Source organism: Camelus ferus, chromosome 6 (assembly GCF_009834535.1).
Source record: "Camelus ferus isolate YT-003-E chromosome 6, BCGSAC_Cfer_1.0, whole genome shotgun sequence".
Classification (NCBI taxonomy): Eukaryota; Metazoa; Chordata; class Mammalia; order Artiodactyla; family Camelidae; genus Camelus; species Camelus ferus.
The window spans coordinates 67887972-67910904 of NC_045701.1; the positions used below are offsets into that span (position 1 = coordinate 67887972).

General features: G+C 43.8%; 1 protein-coding gene and 1 long non-coding RNA gene across 2 annotated transcripts in view; one reads left to right on the forward strand and one right to left on the reverse strand.

Annotated features, from left to right (window-relative positions):
• The window catches only part of SIPA1L1 (signal induced proliferation associated 1 like 1), a 340124-nt gene extending 337783 nt beyond the window's left edge, over positions 1-2341 (forward strand). The window contains 1 exon segment of the mRNA XM_032482300.1: positions 313-2341. Within this exon segment, the coding sequence (XP_032338191.1) occupies positions 313-456 (144 nt within the window). The 3' untranslated portion in view covers positions 457-2341.
• LOC116664336 lies at positions 98-22610 on the reverse strand. The gene is made up of 4 exons (XR_004320814.1): positions 22538-22610; positions 21009-21868; positions 2987-3127; positions 98-189 (listed from the first exon to the last, which is right to left on the reverse strand). It is a non-coding gene; the product is annotated as an uncharacterized LOC116664336 (long non-coding RNA).
• Positions 22611-22933: the final 323 nt, after the last annotated feature.

Genomic DNA, 22933 nt, shown 5'->3' on the forward strand with positions numbered 1-22933 from the left:
AACAATCATCTAAAAAGTAACAATCGTCTAAAAAGTAAGGCAGCCCTTATTCCTTATTATTTAACAAAGACATTAAACTGCGCAGTCATGTACTTACAGTCCAAAATAAACCTGTGGTGGATCTCTCTGGACGTCCTGCTCCCGGGGTGAGAGCATCTTAAAACGCCCAGGGCCAGCCCACGTAGACACCTGTTTAGTGGAATGAAGAGGAGAAATAAGGGTCAAGTGCAGAGAGAGCCCCAGCCACTCCTCCCAGCGGCTGGGCGAGGCGGGCCCCTTCCGAGTCCCTCTCTGCCCTGCTCTCCCTCCCAGGAGAAAGAGGACAAGGCCCACCTCCAGGCAGAAGTTGAGCACTTGCGGGAGGACAACCTGAGGCTGCAGGAGGAGTCCCAGAATGCCTCCGACAAGCTGAAGAAGTTCACAGAGTGGGTCTTCAACACCATAGACATGAGCTAGGCCAGGACAGGGGGCCGCGGGGGCGCCCTCTCTGGCAAGGTCTTGTAGCCCCCAAGTTCCGCCGGTGAAGGCATTCTCAGAGCCCCCCACCCAGCTCCCGACTTGGCCCCTTTTCGGGGAGTGCACAACACAACAACTGCAGATCAACAATCATTGTCTGCCTTTTGTAGAAAAGAAAAAGAAAAAAAAGGTAAATAAAAATTTTAAAAAGTAAAATAAAAGTTTAACTGCTAAAATGTGAATGTCTTTATTTTTTTGCACAATATCTTTATCTGTTATGTATTTAAAAAGAAACTGGGCCTAGGACCAGGGTCTCTCCCACCCCGGCCCATCTGCCCCTATTTCCATCAGCTCTTTCTTTTATCTATTTCAGGTAACCCAAGCTTTCCCCTTGTTATCCTGGCAAATGTCATTGTTCCTAGGAAAATAAAGTTTTTAAAAACTGTTTATTTGGGGAGGGGGATTTCCTTACCTTCGTTCTTGAAACACCTGTGGAGGGAGGTGGTTTCAGACAACGTCTACCTGCCTTTGAATGGCTTGTGCATGAGCTAGTGATGTTTGTACTTACCTTACAGAGATCAACAGAGTCGGGGTTAGTTAACAATAGCAAATCAGTGAACCAGAGAGGCGGAGACGAGCCTGCGGGCCACGCCCTTTTTCTGTCCTGCATTGTGACATCACTACTTCATCCTTCCCCCCAGGGAGATGGTCCCAGGGGCTGTGTGCTCCTCAGAGCTGGCGCCCTTTTTGTTTGGCTTGAGTCCCTCTAAATTGGAATCAGCCTTTCTATAGCTTCCTGGCTCCCAACAGTAATCGGTTTCAATTCCTCCAAACTGAAAATCTTATGACTTGTATGCATTTTGGTCAAAAGTGTAGTTCTTGGAGATTTTTTTTTTAAAAGATAACAAGTGGCAAAACTATTTTTAGCTCGCTCAAAATGATCACATTAATAAAGTAATAAATCCTTTCTCTCCAGAGCAAGACTTCACCAGTATTTGTAACTAGGAAAAGTGAATGTTAAATTGTGAACTTTTAATACTTAATTAGGAGCAATGACTGTGATAATGGAATGGGCTTTTGAGACCTGCATGTCCTGGTGTGCAATTTCAGCCCAGCATTTTCTGCATCCTTGTGCGGCCGTCCACAGGGTTCTGCTGCAGAAATGATTGACGTGCTGTTTTTCCCATCTAGTGATGCAGCTGCTTTGGGTCCCTGGCCATTGTTCCAAGGCTCAGCAGTCCCACGCAGCACAGAGACACTGGGCCACCAGTGTTGAGAGGCCCCAGGGGAGCCCCTGGTGGCCTAGTTTCTTCTTGCCTTGACTTTGTCACTGAATTACCACCTGTGCCCCTTCAGTGGCGACTCTGGTCTAAGGGAACATTCAGCAATCTAGTGGCATCTGCTCAGAAGTTCCCTGCCCCGAGGAATCTCAAATCCTTCCTGTCTCCATCCCTGAAAGAAACAGGGTGGATTTTCCTCTCTTCTCTCCCCACCCCCATCACCAGACTTTTATGCTACAGTTTCATTCATTATTGTGATTTCTCCATGGGATTTTTTTTTTCCTGGTGACACTTGTCATGGAAATAGGAAGATTTCGGAGTGCTTTGTAAAGATCTCAGTTGTCTGTCTCTTTCTCTCTTTGACTTGTATGAAGGAGATTGTACGTTGCCTGATAATCTCTTTATAAATGAGAAATACCGCTAACATCCAAGCATTCTGAAGTCTTGCTTATCCTTCAGAGTTTAGTTTTTATTTTGTTTTACATTTTGTTTGGGGACTTGGGGCAAGCTATTTATGAGTTTTGCAACAGAGTTCTTGTTTGAAGCCTTTGAAGACTACTTGTAAAATTTAAACAATAAAATTCATTTTAAACGCTCTTTTAAAACGCTTTGGTATTATTGCTTGAGGTTTTCTTATTTGAAAGACCACCCAGTAGTAATTCACGGACCCGCCTTGTATCCTAATTTTTCCATCAGACTCCATTAACACCCAAGATGATTCTTGAAACTTTCTGTCCCTTTTAATAACTTTTTTGCTCTCTGCTCACATGTCCATAGAGAATTCCTAATTTGCCTTCTCTGCTTACGATTTAACATTTGCAGAGTGCTTTATAATTAGTTCCCTCTTTATTATCCATGTGTGGATTTTCCGTAACAACATTGTCATTCCCTGAGACCAGCACATTTTTGGACTCCTCTACTGCATCTCCCAACTCTCAACATTAGATGTTACATGCCCAGGGAATACAAATGCCTGTTAATATTAGGCTGTGCAAAATATAATTAGAAAAGTTAATCTACTGAAAAAAAAAATCACAATGCATTCCAAAGCCAAATGGAACCAAATGTTCAAAATCTACCACATCCTTGTTCCTCTCCAGTGGTGCAGCTAACTGAGAGCTGACAGTAGAGTTTCTTTTTATTTGGTCTAACAATTCCACAAATTCTAGAATTACATGGCAGAGTAAGACTGAATGCCACAAGATACTGATTAGCAAGCAAAAAAGGTCTGTGGAGACCGTGATTCTTACCTGGTTGAGAAGGTTTATACATTATTTCTGAAGGGCTTGGATATGAGTTGGCACTTCCTAGAAGGTACTGTTGACCTACGTTGATGGAGATCTTCATCCATGAGTTGACTGGAGGGGCCGATTGGTTGTGCTCCAAATCTGCTGCAGGTGGAAAACAGATGGGGTTGGGTTGGTTAACTAACTCTAGATGGGGAAAGAAATGGTATTACGAGGGCAAAGGAAATAGGCCCAGCAAGTTGAAGCCATTTGCCTCTAGTTCAATGCAGAACAGTGACCTGGACAGATTCCAGTCTCACAGTAGAGACATTCAAGTAACTTCTCTGATGCTGCTTCCCCAGGACAAACAAAATCGAGATGAACGTGCAAGATGGCCCACCCTGCTCAGAAACACGCATGACCAGTGAAGACTTGGACGTCGTTAATGGGGAACCGTGTTGTTTTAAAAGAATCATAGCACAGTAATGTTGGATATCTTCTTTCTCTGTAAATTACACTACTAATAACCTGTCCGTAAGGAATGAGCATACTATGATTGAAAAAGACACTTGACTTGGACTCAAATCCCATCAATTATGTAGCAGCTGTGTCTTCAGGTAAATTACATAATATCTTTGCATTTGGCTTCCTATCTGGTCAAATAGTAACAGCCTCAGATATTATTTTAAGGATTAAATGGGATCATATGTGTGAAACCAGTGACTGCCAAACTGAAGACACAACAAACAGGTCTTTCCTTGTCCCCCACCTCCAATATGTTAAGGCTCTTACGTTGTTTTTCTAGGAGAGTCCTGACACATTAATAGGAAAGTGGGATGGAACAGCCAGAATGAGCTCACCCACTCTGCTTCATATCTGTCAGGTGCTTTTAACCCTTCACTGTATATTTTTGAAGAATGACTCAAACTTGAGCTTGCATCAGAATGGGGGGGGTTGTTAAAACATGGGTCACTGGTCTACGTCCCCAGAATCTATGACTGAGCAGGTCTAGGGTGGGAACTTTGTATTTTCTACAACTTCCCAGGTGATGATTAGAAACAGGGCTTTGCAGGAATAGTGTTAACAATAGGATATCCATGCCCACTAGTAATTAAAAGCAATAGATGCTACAGTGCAAGGCTCTTAACCAGGTCCATATACCTAAGTGTTGTTTTGACAGGTTGGCTGAACACAGAGCACCTTGCGAGAGGAAACAGGCTTAAATTATGGCTAACGAGAGCTTAAAGAACTTTTTTTTCTTACTAAAAAGGTAATTTAGCACCTGCTTTGCGTGAAGCCTTATGCCACCTGACTTGTAAATTCCTGTGTTACCTGGATGTGATTGGAGTGTCCCTACCACCATTGATGGTATGAGACTAGTTAACCACATCAGCAAGGAATGACCTTGGTGACCTTGAGAAGCTGACAGTTTGGATGCAGTGGAAGAGCCCTCGCCAGGCCTGCAGTGTGCAGCTACACAGAAGTACAAAGATGAAGAGACCATCTCAGGCTGGGAGCATTGAAGTCCAGTCACTAACGTCCAAATACAGCCTAGCCTGCCTGCCTGAATCTCCAAGAACCTATCAAACCTCAAGGTTACTAGACAAGCAGATTTCCGACTGCCCTCATACCCGCCCCAGATTTAAGAAACCGTCGCCTAAATCCTCCTGCCACAGCATGGCCCACTTACTGTGCTGCTGTCCAGGCAGAAGGAAAGGGTTGCTTATCTACACCCTTTAGATGAGCTGCAGCTCAAAAGACTTGAAGACGCTGGCTCTTTTCTGAGATCATTACAAGCTTGGTTTATTCGCTACTGTTTTGTCCACTTCCCTCCTTTCCTGCTCTCTGTTCCTCAGACCTCCTGCCTCTCCCCAGGAGAGCCTACCAGAGTCCTTGTCATATTCACCCTTCTGGTCCTCCATCCTTGAAAATCCAACATCTTCCTCTCATGCCTTGGCTCATCCGAGTCATCACACCTGAGACCCAAGACAGCGTTCACCTTCCCTGACTCTACGCCTCTCATTTTATACCCCATCACCACGCTGGCCTTCGGTCCTGAGAACACGCATGTCTCAAGTGTCCTTCATTACTTACTCTAAATGGGCACATCTCATTACGCCTCTTCAAGAGCTCCTCTGCCAGGCACAGCCCTGCCTTTAAATATATGCAGCTCGTTTTATCCAAGTTGTTTCTCTCATGACCCATTTTCAACCCGAATGATCTCCCATACAAAGCTTTGGTCACCTTCCTTTGTATCTTTAGATTAACGCTTCCTTGAGGGATCTCATCGCATGTTCTAGGGATGCTCCCATCATTCCTTCTCCCTCTTCTAAAAGGGCCGATATCCCACCATATGTATTTTTTTAGATCTTGTCAGCACACCCCTGAATCTCGAATGAGCCCACCCAGCTCTACACATTTCCTCTCCTACACATTTCGGTAACTCAGCATGTAAGAAAACGGTCACAAAGGGCCACCCACCAATCAAATCCAGCTCCCTTGGCAGAGGTATAAATGGCTTGGGAGGGTGTGGGTTCCCCCACTCGGCACTGACACCTCCACTCCCTCTTGCCTTACCCACTCCCAGCTCACCTGCACACACTTACGTAACTAGCTTGGTTCGTAGACATTGGAATTGGTGTCAAGACCCCAACACCAAACCCAAGGCAGCCATCTTCTTCACCAGCGCTGGCCCCCGACTGTGCACACACACTCCCCCCACACCCCTACCCTCACCTCCTCTGTGTGCCTGGGAGTGAAAGCTCTGAGAAAATGTATTTAAGAAAGTAGTTTTATGCAAACTTGAAGCGACTAATAAAGTCGCCTAGAGGCAGACCTTCAGTCACTTAGTGAAGAGGTGGGAATGGATTTGTAACTGACCTAGTAGTTTTTCTAAAGAGCTTAGGGGTATTTGAACAGTTAATTCTCTTAAGCAGCTTAAACGTTGCCCTGCAATCTTAAGACAATGAATATGCTTAGCAAACTCTTTTCTTTTAGTTGGTACAGAGATAAACTCAGCCCGATCTAGGCACATATCAAATTAATGAGGCTACACCTATTAAAACACGCACTGTAAATGCAGTCTAGCTTAATATTAAAGATTCCAGATGGAGCAGGAACTTGAATTTCACCTACAGGCACTGGGAACAAGCAATTCTACCCCGAAAGAGAAGAGATCTGGTGGTGGGTCGGAGGGGCTCAGGGATACGGAACTACTGATCACGAAGTGGTTTGAAGGAGAAACCAGCCTTGGTCTCTGTGGTTCTAGAGACCAAACTGGGACCAGTGGATGTGAGTTACAGAAACAGATTACGTCTCCGAGGTAGCTGATCAATGGTGATTGGGTGGTTTCCTGGGCTTGAAGCCAAGAACTAAATTAGGGCAGGAACCACTTTGCAAAAATGCCATTCCATCACCTCTCCTAGTGGACTGTGCTCTCTTTAAATAAACTTGGAGGCATGAGGCAGACTCGAGATGGAAAGGGACCTTCAAAGCTGCAGTTCTACCTCCCCGCCCAGGACTCACTCTCTTCTTCACTGTCTGACCACATGACCAGCCACCTGGATTCGAGCACATCCAGTGATGGGGAGCTCGCTACTCCCTGAGACATTTTATCTCTCAACTCCTCTTTTTAAAAAGTGCTTCCTCTTATTCAGGGAAAATCTTTCCCCTTTTAATTTTTGTTAATACTCCCAGTCTTACCACCTTACGTTGTACAAATATAAAATTCTCTTCCCAGGTAATAACCATCAATATGTTGAAAAATTGTTGAAAAATATCAAGTCTTCCCAATGTTATTTCTTCCCCAGGATAAAAATTCTTTATTCTCTCCACTTATCCTCATGTGTCATGGTTTCCAGCTCCTTCCCCTCCATAATCTAATTTGTACGTAATATGTATTAAGGACATGATTGCTTCGCAGGCATTTGCTCATTGAGTACTCATAACAGCCCTGTGAGGGGTGCTATTATTGCCCCCTTTTTGCAAAAACAAGAAACTGGGGCCTAGAGAGGTCAAGTAAATAGCTGGTGAAGAGTAGGTAGGGCTGAGCTTCAAACCCAGACCCATGAGTTCACAGCCAATTTTTAATCTGCAATTTCTCAAATGTATTGGGCCCAATACCTGTGGCTCTGTGCATGGCCTGGTTGCATGGATCCTTACCAAAGGAGTCTAAACAGTAAGCATTATGGACACGGGGCTGTAAACAGGGGAGCCAGGGAAGACAAATAATGTCCCTGAAGGCCAGAGGACTAAGAGGAAACCACCTCTTCTTGGGGTCCGTAGCAGAGACAGAACTTGAAAGTATTTCAGTATTCTCTCTCCTACAATACAGATGTTCTCCCTGGAAGTTTCAATTCAGGAAAACATCTTATCTATCTGACCTTGGGCCAAATATGAAGGTAAAGAGGTTTTGCGAAGCCCAAGCCAACAGTTCCTAGACTTAGGAATGCATCAGGACCACCTGGAGAGGTGGTCTGAGTTTTGATTCCTGCACTCCAGGCTCAAAAGTTAAGTATTAAGAGGTCTGGGATGGAGCTGTGTAGTTTCATTTTAAAAAGCATCTCAGGTATTCAGGACATGGATGGCTCCTGAGCCACTCTTTAAAACTCTTCCCTAAGCTTTCAGAAACTCTCAGCCAGCTCTTCTGAGCTAGGGAATGGCATGTTAAGGCAGGTGGTGTTGCTGAAGGGGTCATCTGGCTTGAGCTACCTGGATGCCCTGTCGCTCTTCGGTAGGTGAATAGCAGCCTGAGCCCGGCTGGCCAGGTGGGGTTGCAGTGAGAGAAGGGTAGCATTACCCTTTAAGAAGCCATTTATTCAGCAGCTGATGATCGTCAGCCTCACACCACTCTTCTCCCAGGTTTTCCCTTTTTTAAACCAAGACTCATTAGTGGAAGCCAATTAAAATCTTCGTTTTAAAACCAACTTCTAAATATTGTATGTAACACTCTTCCCTCCTTAAGATAAACTGCAACGCTGTTAATTTTACACCCTGGCCTAATCACATCTCATTACCGATGTTGCTGTAATAACCTGCTACAGTTCTGTATCCTTCCCAGCGAGCAGAAAGGAGTCATGGATTTCAAAGTTGGTCCCTGTTTTTAGCAATCAAAAGACAAAGAGAGAAAGAGATTTCCAGCTTCTAAACCCATCTGGTGGAAAACCATGCCCAAGGTCCTTGCAGTCTGCTTGCTAAAGCAACAGACTGAGAGGAACAAAACAAGCCTAGCTCCCAAGTATAAACCCAGGCAAAAGTCCAAATGCCTCCAGACTGCCTGCCAAGGCTGCAGCAGGACACCTGGGAGTCAGTGTTCCCGGCCAGGACCCACCTCCTTCAGCCTGTCGTCTGGTTATCTATGGCCACTTGAACTATATCATACTTAGCTGCTTAAAACCACCACTATTGTATTATACACAATTTCACAGATCAGGAATTCAAACAGGGCTCAGCTGGGTGATTCTTCAGCTCCATGTGGCATTAACTGGGGTGACTCAGTGGTATTCAGCTGGACCAGTTTGGAAAGGTCAAGATGGCTTCACTCACATTTCTGCCTCTCAGTAGGAACAGCAGAAAGTTGAGCCCAGCAGGACCCATTCCCCTCTCTATATGGTCCCAGAGTTTCTACATGTGCTCTTTCCAGCACGGTGACTAGGCTCCTAACATGGTACTCAGGGCTCCAAGGGGCCAAGGTGGACACTGCCAGTCTTCTTAAAAGGTGGGTCCAGAAACGGTTTAGGGTCACTTCCTCATGTTTTGTCAAGCTCGGAGTCATGGGGACGGGAAACAGACACACCCCACCTCTCAAGGAGAGGCTAATCAAAGAACATGCACCATCTTTGATATCCTATAGCCGGCCTCTCCTCTTCTGGTTCCCATAGGATCGGAGCCATTCTCCCTTCAGACTCATAAATCCTTAAGACACAAGGCAGAGTTCAAGATGATGATGTAGGATGATCCTGAACTCAGTTCTTCCCATGAACACATCAAATCCACAGCTATATATGGAACAACTCCTTCTGGGAAAAAATCCAAAACTAGACCAGTGACTCCTACACCTCACGCAAATGAGAAAATCCCACATCAAAGTGGGAAGGAGAGGCTAAGATACAATCTTGCCATCAGCTCAACCCCAGCCTGGCAACTCACAATCAGGAGGAAACTCACAAGCCCGAGCGTCTCCCTGAAGAGCAAAGGGTGGGACCTCACTTTTGGCACCCCTACTTTTAAGACCTGCATCTAAGAGGTGAAACCCCCAAGGCTTCTAGCTTTGAAAGCCAATGAGTCCTGTGTCTGCGAGATCCACAAGGCTACAGTGAACTGAGCAGCAGTCCTCAGACGGCTCACGTGCAAGCTCACCTCTCCCAGAGCCCGATGCAGAGGCAGCCGACTGAAAAGTACCCAGACCTTCTGTGAAAGACGCTTATTCACTTATCTTAAAGCAACAGCCTGAGGAGTAGGCATCTAGTTTAGACACACGTCTGGGGTCTACTGAAATACTCTGCAGAGACAGACACCAGCAAGTGCCATTTTTGTGTCCCCTTCAGCCATGCTCCAGCATGCCTCTGTCTCCCAGAATGGAGCTTGTCTGGCACCCCAGTTTTTGTGGCTGCTGCGCAGGGGACCCCACACGGCAACAGATCCCCTGTAGACCTCCTGGCTCAGGTGCCAGTGGGGTTTATGCTCAGGGGTACCATAGGGCTGTAACAAATGGAGAAAGAGTTCTTAACTGGCTGCCATTCCCAGGACACAGCAGAGAGACAACAGAGGTGTCCAGTCTTTCTGTGAAAGAGACCTGTGAGCTTGTCTTCATTGCTGTGGCCTGAGGGGCGGCTTCTAATTAAACACACATCGAACAGCTGGCTCTAATCCTCTCTAGAGACCTCGGAGGACAGGCACCGTACTCACACACTCCCTCCGCAGCCCTCCAGAGCACTGTTATCTCCTGCAATGCAGCCCCTATCTGGTACCACAGTTTTTATGTCTGGCAGCCTGTTTTTATGTTTGTTTGTTTGTTTTACAGCTGCCACCCAGGGGATGCCCCTCTGGTAGCCAGTGGGACTTGTGCTCAGTGGGTTGATGGCAAAGAAACAGTTCTTAATTGGCTATCAGGTCTCAGCAGACAGAGAGCACAGAGAAGTGCCATCTCCCAGTCTTCCTCTGAGAGAGGCATATTTGCATAATTTAAAAGTTACTGCCCAAAGGTCTGGCTTCCAATTAGCCTGAATCTAGGTGCTGGCTAAAATCCTCCCCCTTAGAACACTGACAGGTCTTGTCACACCCTCAACTACCAGAGGCTATTAAAAATAAAATAAGCTGCTTGGACAATCACAAAGGTTTGAGAGACAACTGAGAGCTAGAGCAGGGTAGAACAGGAAGTTTCATCTCCTACATGAGGCCACTCCTTAAAGACTGGAAGAGATGGCTGCTTTATCTAAAGCACAGAAACCAGCACAGTCAAGAAAGATGAGGAAACATAGGAAAGTTTTCAGAATGAAAAAGCAATGTCATAGCTGTACCCACACCCATGCAAAAAGACCTTAGGGAAATGGAGACAGGTGATCTGCCTGATAAAAAACTTCAAATTCATGGTCACAAAGATGTTCACGAAGCTTGGGAGAAGAAAGCATGAACAAAGGGAGAATTTCAACGATGAGATGGAACATATATGAAAGTACCAAATAGAAGTCACAGAGCCAAAGAGGACAGTAACTGAACTGAGAACTATAGCAGTGGGGTTCAAGAGCACACTAGATGATGCAGAGGAAAGGACCAGTGGACTCAAAGATGGGGCAGTGGAACTCACCCAATCAGAGCAACAAGAAATAAAAAAGAGTAAAGACAGCTTAAGGACTTATAGGACAGCATCAAGTGGACCAACATTTGCATTATAAGAGCCCCAGAAGGAGGAGAAAGAAAGGGGCAGAAAACTTATTTGAAGAAATAATGGCAGAAAATTTCCCTAACCTGGGGAAGGAAACAAACACCCAGAAGGGAAAGCTCAGAGTTCTAAATAAGATGAACCCAAAGAAATCCACACCAAGACACATTATAACTAAAGTGTCAAAAGTTAAGGAAAAAGAGGGAGGGAGATTAGGATGGTGGAGCCCACCTCCCCATCATGGACACATCAAAAATACATCTACATGTGGAGTAATCCTCACTAAAAACAAACTGGAGACTAGCAGAGACTCTCATACAACCAAGGCTATAAGAAAAATCCACATGGAAAGAGTTAGGAAGGGAAGAGAAGCAATCAGGTCAGGATCTGTACTCCTGGAAGGTGAAACAGGAGAGGAGGGGGATTGCATAGATTTTGAGAACTTCCCTGGGGAGTCAGCTGTTCCATCCACATATTAGGTGCCCCAACTCTGGGGTCTGATGCTGGGAGGACCAGTGTCCCCTTAGCTGGTTTGAAAAGCAGAGGGACTGACAGTGGGGCTACAAGAAACCTGGACTATGCTTATGGAAAGCAGGCACATACCTGCTTACTCTCAAAAGAAGGCAGAGGAAGCAGATTGACACTGCCAAGAACTCTTCTGGTTTCCTATCAGTTTCCCATGACTGCCCCAGCACACACCCCAGCCTGAGCCAAGCACCCACTCCAGGCCCTACTTGCTCTGTGGTGCAGCTCCACGCTGGAGCGAGGGCTGCCATAGCTGAGGGAAGTGCCCAGTTGTGGGGGATGGAGCCGGCTCAGATCTGGCAATGGCATCTGAATGGGGTGAGGGGGGCCATTGCTGGCACTCAGTGGGGCAGAGGATTGGGAGGAGTTTGGAACTCTGATTGGTACTGGGACTGCCATAGCTGTACCCACACCCATGCAAAGCACTCACCCTGGCCACTGTTGCTCCAGCAGTGCTCCCCTCTGGGGCAAAGGTGCCAGTGCTGGGAGGGAGGAGAGCACACAGAGGGAACAGGGCTGGCTGGGATCTGGCCCTCAATGTTTCTGCTCCAGCATTTGGGACCAATAGGGTGGTGGTGGCCACTGAGCAGAGAAGACCCAGCTCACACCTGGATCTGGCCATAGCCCCTCCATCTCCAGCCCCATTTCTTACCAAGGTGATAACTGCCAGCACACTCTAGGGGAAGACATGACTCATGCTCATGCCAGATCTAACTCACTCCTCAAAGCCACTGGGCACAAACAGATTGTACAGGGATGCTCCCACACAGTAACAGTCCTTCAAGACTGGGATAGGTAACTGTGTCACCTAATTTCAGAAACAGAGACAGAGAAAGTTAAGCAAATGAGAAGACAGAGGAGTTTGTTTCAAATGAAAGAACAAGAGAAAACCCCTGACAAAACAGCAAATGAAACAGAAAAAAACAATTTACTAAATAAAGAATTCAAAGCATTAGTCATAAGAATACTAACTGAATTAGGGAAAAGAATAGATGAACACAGTGAGAATTTTAACAAGGAATGAGAAAATATAAAAAAGAATCATTCAGAATGGAGAATACAATAACGGAAGTGAAAAACACACTAGAAGGAATTAACAGCAGACTAGGTGATACGGAAGAATGCATAAGTGATATGGAAGATGGGACAATGAAAACCACCCAATCAGAATAGTGAAAAGAAAAACAAATTTTTAAAAAAATGAGAATAGTTAAAGGGATCTGAGACATACTAACATTCACATTATAGGCATCCCAGGAGAAAAGAGACAAAAATAGGTCAAAATGTATTTGATGAAATTATAGCTGAAAACTTCCTAAACTTGAAGAAGAGATCAAGGTACAGAAAGCACAGAGGGTCTCAAACAAGATGAACCCAAACAGCCATAAAGAGTGAAATTCTGCCATTTGTACCAATATGGGTAGACCTAGAGGGTATTCTGCTTAGTGAAATAAGTCAGAGAAAGACAAATACTGATGTTATCACTTACATGTGGAATTTAAAAAAATAAAACAAAGGAATGACTAACAAAATAGAAACCCACTCACAGAAAACAAACTAGTGGTTACCAATTGGAGGGTAGGGGGAAGCTAGGGATAGGGGATTGAGAGGGAGAAACTACTATGTATCAAATAAATAAGATACAAGGCTATATTGTGCAGCACAGGGAATACAGCCAACGTTTTACAATAACTTAAAATGGAGTGTAACTATAAAAATATTGAATCACAAAATGATAAGTACTAGAGATATAATGTGCAACATGATAAATATAATTAATACTACTGTATATGTGAATGCATATATATGTATAGATACTTATATACATGTATACATACATGAAAGTTGTTAAGAGAGCAAATCCTAAGAGTTCTCATCACAAGACAAAAAGATTTCTATTTCTTTAATTTTGTGCCTATATGAGATGGATGTTCACTAAACTTACTGTGATAATCACTTCATAATGTATGTAAATCAAATTATTATGTTGTACATCCTAAACGTATATACAGTGCTATATGCCAATTATAGCTCAATAAAACTGGAAGAAAAAAAGCTTAAAGAGAGAATCTTAAAAGCAGCAAGAGAAAAACAACTTGTTATGTAGAAAGGAACTTCCATTAGATAATCAGCAGATTTTTCAGCAGAAGCATTGCAGACTAGAAAAGAATGGCATGATATAAAGTACTGAAAGAAAACAACTACCAACCAAGAATACTCTACCTGACAAAAGCTGTCCTTCAGAATTGAAGGAAGGATAAAGAAATTTTCAGATAAGCAAAGCTAAAGATCTTTATCACCACTAGACTGGCCTCACAAAAAGTGTTAAACGGATTTAAAGCTGAAACAAAAGGCACCAATTAGTAACAGAAAAAATGCAGAAGTATACATCTCACTAGTAAAGGTAAATATATATTAAAATTCAGAATAATCTTTGTACTAAAGGTGGTGGAGCAACCACTTATAAAGCTAGTATAAAGGTTAAAAGGCAAAATGAGTAAATAACTATCTATAATAATTTGGTAAGGGATACACAAGATCAAAATACATAAATTTTGATATAAAAAGATAAAATGTTGGGGTAGGGTAGTAAAAATTTAGAGCTTTAGACTGAGATCAAACCTCAGTTGCTATCAACTTTAAAAGGATTGTTATAAATATAACTTAAAGCCATATGCAAGCGTCATAGTAACAATAAAGCAAAAAACCTAGAGTAGATACACAATGATAAAAAAAAAAATGAATCTAAGCATATCGCTACAGAAAATCACCAAGTCACAATGGAAGAGAGCAAGAGAAGAAGAAAAGAACAGAGTAATTACAAAACAACCACAAAGCTGTTAACAGAATGACAGTAAGTACATACATATCAATAATTATTTTAAATGTAAATGAACTAAATTCTCCAGGCAAAAGACACTGAGTGGCTGAATAGATAAAAAGACAGAAGACCCGTCTATATGCTTCCTCCAAGAATTTCACTTCAGATTTAAGGAAACAGACTGAATTTGAAGGATGGAAAAAGATACTCCATGCAAATGGAAACCAAAAGAAAGCTGAGTGGGGTAGCAGTACTTAAATCAGACAAAATAGACTTTAAGACAAACAGTAAAAAGAGACAAAGGAGACAGTGACATAATTCTAAGGGGTCATTTCAATAATAGGATATAACATTTGTAAATATTTATGCCCACTATGTAGGAGCACCTAAATATATAAAGCAAATTTTAACAGACTTAAAAAGAGGAATAGCAATACAATATAGTGGAAACTCTAATACCCCACTTAGATCAATGGACAGATCATCTAGACAGAAAATTAATAAGAAAACACCAACATTAAATGACATCTTAGACCAGGTGAGCTTAACAGATATATACATAAGAATTCATTCAAAAGCAACAAAATACACATCCTCTCAAGTGAACATGGAAGATTCTCCAGAACAGATCATATGTTGGTCCACAAAGAAAGTCTTAATAAATTTAAGAATACTGAAATAATGTCAAGCATCTTTTCTGACTACAGTGGTATGAAACTAGAAACCAATTAGAAGAAAACGAGAAAATTCAAATAGGTGGTGATTAAACAACATACTAATGAACAACCAAAGGGTCTAAGAAAAAAAAATCAAAGGAAAAATTTAAAAATACCTTGAGACAAATGAAAATGAAAACACAACACACCAAAATTTGTGGGATGAAACAAAATCAATTGTAAGAGGGAACTTCACAGTGATAATGCCTACATCAAGAAACAAGAAAGATCTCAAACAACCTCACTTTACACTTCAAAGAACTAGAAAAAGAACACACGAAAAGTTAGTAGAAGGAAGAAAATAACAAAGATCAGAGTAGAAATAAATGAAATAGAGACTAAAAAGACAACAGAAAAGATCAACCCAAGTAACAGCTGGTTCTTTGAAAAGATAAACATAACTGAAAAACCATAAGCTCGACACACCAAGAAAAAGAGAGAGGACACAAATGAAATCAGAAATGAGAGAGGAGACATTGCAACTGATGCCACAGAAATACAAAGGGTGCATAAAAGACTACAATCAACAATTATACACCAAAAAATTGAATACCTAGAAGAGATGGATAAATTTGTAAAAACATACAGCCTACCAAGACTGAATCATGAAGAGATAGAAAACTGAACAGACCTGTTACTAGTGAGGAGCTCAAATCAGCAACCACCAGCCTCCCAACATGCAAAAGTCCAAGATCAGACAGCTTCCTTCTCAATATCCAAAAAAACAGAAGAGGAGGGAACTCTTCCAAATTATTCTTTGAGGCCAGCCATTACCCTAATACCAAAATCAGAAAAGGACACCATAAGAAAAGAATACTATAGGTCAATAACCCTGATAACATAGATGCAAAAAAGTTCTCAGCAAAATATTAGCAAACCAAATGCAACAATTCATTAAAAGGATCATACATCACGATCAAGTGGGATTTATTCGAGGGATGCAAGGATGGTTCAGTAATGTTATACACCACCATCTGCCAATCAATGTGACGCACCACATTAACAAAACGAAGAACAAAAATCATATATATGCAGAGAAAGCCTTTGAAATTTTCAACATCCATTTATGGTAAAAACTGTCAGCAATGTGGATATGGAAGAAACATACCTCAACATACTAAAGGCCATATATGACAAGCCCACAGACATCATACTCAACTTTGCCTTTTTTTTTTTTTAATTGAAGTATAGTCAGTTACAGTGTGTCCATTTCTGGTGTACAGCCCAATGTCCCAGTCATGCACATATACACATATATTCATTTTCATATTCTTTTTCATTAAAGGTTATTACAAGACATCAAATATAGTTCCTTGTGCTATAAGAAAATTGATTTTTAATCTATCTTTATATATAGTGGTTAACATTTGCAAATCTCAAACTCTCAAATTTATCCCTTCCCACCCCCTCTCTCCCAGTAACCTTAAGATTGTTTACTATGTCTTTGAGTCTGTTTCTGTTTTGAGGATGAGTTCATTACTGTCCTCTTTTTTCTTTCTCTTTGTTTTTTTAGATTCCACATACATCAGACTTAACTTTGAGAAGCTGAAAGCTTTTCCTCTAAGGTCAGGAATAAGACAAAGATGCCCACTCTCACCACTCTTATTTAACATAGTATTGGAAATTCTACCCCAAACAATTAGGCAAGAAAAAGAAAGAAAAGACATCCAAGTTGGAAAGGAAGGAGTAGAACTATCATTATTTGCAGATGGCATAGTATTATATATATTATTATATATATATTATTATATATATATAATACCCAAAAGACTACACCAAAAAACAATTAGAACTAATCAATAAAGTTGCAGGACACAAAATCAATACACAAATATCTTGTGTTTCTATACACCAATAACTATCAAAAGGCGATATGAAGAAAGCAATGCCGAATACAGTTGCATCAAAATTAATAAAATACCTAAGAATAAATTTAATCAAGGAGGTAAAAGACTCGTACACTGAAAAGTATAAGACAGTGATAACAAAAATTAATGAAAACACACAAAAATGAAAAGATATCCAATGCTCACAGATTAGGAGAACATTGTTAAAATGCCTGTACTACCCAAAGCAATCTACAGATTCAAATCACTCTCTGCCAAAATCCCAGTGGCATTTTTCCTAGAAATAGAACAAACAATCCTCAAGTTTATATGGAACCACAAGGGACCCTTAATAGCCAAACCAATCTTGAGAAAGAACCTAAAAACTGGAGGCATCGTGCTTCTTGATTTCAAGTTTTGTTACAGAGCTGCAGTAAAATAGTTTGGTATTGGCATCAAAACAGACACACAGATCAATGGAACAGACAGAGAGCCCAGAAATAAACCCACACGTATATGGTCAATTAAATTTATGACAGAGGAGGCAGTATATACAATGAAGGTTTAAAGACAGTCTCTTCAAGAAATGGTGTTGGGAAAACTGGAAAGCCACATGCAGAAGAATGAATCTGGACCACTATTTTATAGCACACACAAAAGTTAACTCATAACAAATGAAAGACTTGAATGTAAGACCTGAAACCATAAAACTCCTAGAAGAAAACAAGGTGGTAAGCTCTTTGACCTGGGTCTTGGTGATGATTTTTTGGATCTAAAACCAAAAGCAACAAAAGCAAAAATAAACACATGGAACTTCAACTAAAAAGCTTCTGCACAGCAAAGGAAACCATCAACAAAATGAAAAGGCCATCTACTGAAAGGGAGAAAATATTTGCAAATTATATATCTGATTAGGGTTAATATTCAAAATATAGAAAGAACTCATTACAACTCAAAAGCAACAAAGCAAACAATTCAAATTAAAAAACGGGTAGAAGATTTGAATAAACATTTTTTCAAAGACACATGGCCAACAGGTATATGAAAAGATGCTCAACATCACTAAGCATTGGGAAATGCAAATCAAAACCACAATGAGATATCACTTCACAACTGTTACAATGGCTATTATCAAAAAAGACAGCAAATAACACATTTTGGCCAGAATGTGGAGAAAAGGGAACCCGTGTGCACTGTTTGTGGGTATGTATATTGGTATAGTCACTATGGAAAACAGTATGGAAGTTCCTCAAAAAAATTAATAGAACTATTATATATACGATCCAACAATTCCACTTCTTGGCATTTATTCAAAGGAATTGAAAACACTCACTTGAAGAGATATATGTACCCCCATGTTCATTGCAGCATTATTTACAATAGCAAAGATGAAGAAACAACCCAAGCGTCCATGGATGGATGAACGGATAAAGAAAGTGGTATGCGTGTATACACACACACACACACACACACACACACACACACACACACTGGAATATTATTCAGCTGTAAAAAGGAAAGAAATCTTGCCACTTGCAACAACATGGGTGTAATTTGAAGGCATTATGCTGAGTGAAATAAGTCAGAAAGAGAAGGACAAATACTGTAAGATCTCACTGATGTGTAGAATCTCAAAAAACAAAGACATCTTTCCCCTAAACCTGAACTTATTGATACAGAGAACAGACTAGTGCTTGCCAGAATGAGGGGGTGGGGGGGTGGGTGAAATGGGTAAAGGGGGTCAAACGATACATACTTCCAGTTATAAAATAAGTAAGCCATGGGGACGTAACGTCCAGCATGGTGACAACAGTTAATAATACTGCCTTGTACATTTGAAAGTTGCTAAGGGTGGCTCTTAAAAGTTCTCATCACAAGAAAATGGATCTTTAACTCTATGTGGTGATGAATGTGACTAGACTTACTGCGACCACTCTGCAATGTACAAATACCAAATCCTCATGTTGCACACCTGAAACTAATAGTGTTATAGGGTCAATTACTTCTCAGTGACAATTGAAGGACTAGACTCCCAGCACTTCCAGCAGGAGCCGTAAGAACATGAATCCTGACTTCATCTGTGGACAGTTACCTCATTCCTCACGCGGTCGTGGGGGCAAGGGAGGCCCTTTTCAACGTCTTTATTGGACAGAGAGGCCCCACCACTCACTCTTTTCACCACTGCCCCCAGCTGCGTGTCTGAGTTTCACCAATTGATGAACATTCCCTTTTAGTTTTTAATCACCAGCTTGGGCTGAGTGCCATCAGAAGAGAATGGCAGAAGACGATGTCAAACTTCACCCCAGGCCCCTTCCCACGAAGCCCAAGAATCTCCATCCAAAAACCTCAGCAAAGGTTGATAATTGCTGTGGGTACCTAGAGACCCCCAACTCTGAAGAACTGAGGAAGAGCCGGCTCCCTAGGCCATCACCCTACTCCTGAGAACCCCGGATTTGCTATATATTGGGGGCATCCCTTATGACCTCCAAAGGACATCTAAATGTTTCCAGAAGGAGGGAGTAAGCAGAGAAGTCGGGAGGCAGCTGGCGGGAAGTGGTACAGGAGGCCGCGGCCAGCAGGCAGCTTGTCTGCTCCGAGGCAGGGAGCCAGCGGCCAAAGCTCTAGGGACAGTCCCCTAGCTGCTTCTGCAGCATCAGCAAGCCTCCCTTCTGTTGACGGGAAAGTGATGCAGGCGCTAGAATTCCAGTCTGCGGGGCCACGACGCCCCCTGCCTGCCGTCTAGAGGTATGAGAGGCCGCCTGGCTGCCGGGTCTCCTGTGCTTCAAGTCAGCTTAATCCCCTAAACAGCTCCCCTCTGCCAGTCACACGGCCTGCCAACTGGACCCAGATTCTTAATTTGCCAGAGAACTGACCACAAGGAAGAGCAGGAAGTGGAATCAAGGAAGGCCCTCAGCTGGGGGGCAGTGAGCTTCCCCCTGGCATCACTGTGACTCCTTATGAAAGACGCTGTTGGAGGAGGAAGCGACATCCACCTCCCCGTGCTACCTCAATGCCCTTTAAATTCTCCGTCACATCCAGCCAGTCTCTCAGGCCTTCATGGCTTCTAAGCCCCGCTCATTGGGGGTGCCGTGAACCATGGCCCTAGGCTCGGGACAGCTTCCCCAAGTCCCTTTGATTGGCTGTTCTGCAGCACAGGGGCCAAGCACAGCTCTCTTCTCAGAGGCAGGGCTAAATTCTCCCTAGAGGCAGGGAGAAATACTTGTAATCAACCTAGCTGGGGCAGCAAAGTACACAAAAGCATTCCATTCTCAGGGTTATAACCACCCGAATGTTTGACACCTGCCAGAATTGTACTCCTTGGAAGGGAAGCTCCAAGTGCTAGAAGATTCTTCTGCACTAAACCCCAAGTTGCCCCCTTCTAACTACCACCTGATAGTAACCAGAAGCACACTTTAGCAAGCCCTTACCATGTTTCTGGCACTCTGCGGCTAGCGTTCGATCGTGGGGGCGGCTCTGGAGCTCGGACGCACCAGCATCCCTGCTTTACGGCTGACGTCCGAGGTTCAGAAGGCTAAGGACAGCGCCAAGTTACTTCAGCTGGGTTTGAACACAGCTTTGTGAGATGCCCTGGACTGATGCCCCTCCCAGCCTGTTGGGCCTGGTTCTAGCCTCTGAAACTCCAAAGTATCACCCCTCTTTCTCTAGGCCTCTCCACCTCCCAGGCTTTTCCCCTGGACCAAGCATCCTTGGGCTTCTCATTGCCCCTTACAAGCCTTGGCCTCAGTCCCCTCACTGTCCTGGTCACTAGTTTGCCTGGGCTTCCTCGAAAGACGAGAGGCAGAGATGGACACTATTCCAGTACTGGGACCACCGCTCCACTTCTGGGCGCCACATCCCCTGTGATGCAGTCTAAGAGTGCCCCCCCGTTTTTGCTTCTCTATCCCATGTGAGCACAGAGGCAACTCCAGCACCCGACACTTGTTCACACACGATATTCTAGGGTATTCCTTCTGCGTTCAAGAGTTTACACCTATCGCAACCAAATTTCATCTTGTGAGATTTGACCGACTGTTTCAGCCTGTGGAATACTTTCAACTGTGCCGATTCTGTCATTTAGCATAAAAGCTATCCAACAAAGTGTGTCAGGCATCAACATGGCCTCATGGAGGACACAAATGACGATGCTGACCGGCGGAGGACAGGGCCTGGGGCCACCACACGCCACATCCAGAGTGGGATCCATTGCTTTAAACAGGGCCCCTTGGGAAGCATCGTTCAGCCAGATGAATCCACCACATAATCCCACCTCTGTACTCACCCTTCTCCTTCCAAGTTCCCTCCTGGTCTCCACTGCTGGCTCCGGGCCCTTCAGGCTCCAGGCTTCTTGTGTCCAAGAAAGATAAGGATGGATTTTGATTTCTTTGTTAAACATCGTCAGTGTCTGCCCCGCAACATGAAGCTGTCAAATTTCCATGGCGTCTCCGGGCAGGAGATGAAGTTGTGGGGCTGAGACCTCTGTGATGCCCAGGAGAGGATCAGGGTGCAGGCAACCGAGACCTTCAAAACTGACCAGGTAGCCCCCATGGTGGATGAGGACGAGGAAGAGGAGGCAGCTGTCCTAGAGGATGAAAGTGGAAGCACTTCGGAAATCCAGAGTCGAACTGTGAGCCCTGATCTTAAGAAACTTACAGCACCTGCCTTGCAAGGTCTGAGGAGACCTGGTGCAGAGATGCAAGGAATTCTGACTCCTCAGCAGAAGGAGGGAGGGAGGGAGTGAAGAAGTCCTGGCCTGGCTGAGCCCACGGGCTTTGGGTGGAGTTGGGGGTGGATGGAGGCTGCCTCTGCTTCTTTTCTTCTTTACGTTTTGTGTAAGAGACTTTTCACCTGGGTTTTGCTCTGACTGGGTTCAGCCCTTCTTTGGAAATGATGTTACCGTAGCACGAAGCGCAGGGGGAGGGCCTCACTTGAGCGCACGAGGAGGGGCGGGAGGGCTCGCTCACTTTTTAAAATCAGATAGTTGGCTAAGGAGTTGATGAACCTCATTACCAACAGGTGCTTCTTATAGGCAATTCAGGGCTCTGAGATACAGAGTTTCCCCAACGCGTTTCCAGGTGTCCACAGGTTAGCCATTCAAAGAGGGCCAGAGGGAAAGTTCCAGAGGAGGGAAGGGGTTGTCTACTGCAAAAGAATCAGAAATGAAGATAAATTCCCTCTGTAAGTCTGAGGAAAATGAGCCTTCATAGGCCAAAGCTGTATTTCCACCCATTAATTTAATTACACAGCAACTGTGAAAAGATGGGTTGACATGGGAGGGTGACATAGGTAATGAATTTGGATGGAAACCACAGGGGGCCCTTGGGAGGCATTCACTTAAGTCTGTGTGTATTTTCTGGGCACTCCAGTTTCCTGGGGAAGAGCCAACAAGCCTCTGGAATAGTGACTACACTTCAGAAGCCCGGCCTGAACGCCAGCTGCAGGCTGCTGGCTCCCTCTGCTGTCTGCTTCTGAGTTTTGCTTCAAGTGAAGGAGAGCTGTGTCAGGGGAAAAGCTGAAGTCACAAAGGCTTGGCTTAGATCCTGGGGCCCTCCCAGGGCTGGGATAACTCCTGTTCTGGATTTGAGCAGGACCCAGGCCATGAGCTCCCTCAACTTCAAGACTGTAGGGGAGAGAAAAGGAGGAGACGAGTGTCAAGATTCACCAGACGTATTTATGAAGTGGGTTATGATTTTATGGTGTGTAAGAAATCTCACATTTCTTTCCTTTTTTCCTGATCTAAATCTGGCCTATCTGCACTAATCTGGTTAGGCTGAAAGGGAATTGCGTCTCGGTAGTGATCGAGGCTCTCACCTGCCCTCCCAGGGTCATATAGGTCCCAGGTCTTCCTGTCATCACATCCTGGTCTGACACGCTCCTTGTTCTCACCTGCTGAGCCAGGACATGGAGGTTACTCCCCAGGCTGGGGCCCCTGCCTCCCCGGCTGTGTTCAAGCAGATCTTTCCCTCTGAGGTCCTGCCATATCTTGGGACACTGGGCTCAGAACCTAAGAAATCCCGTTTTCCTCCCGGGTTTGTGGGAAGCTCTCAAAATCTCATTCTCGTCTTCCCACTTCTCCATGCCCAACAGAGCTTGAAGTAAGGGTAGCCCCCCACATGGCCCCTCACTCTCAGCACCACCCGTAAGCCTGGGCAAGAGGTCCATGCTACACAGGACCCACAAATCATGCACGTACGCACACACCACGCA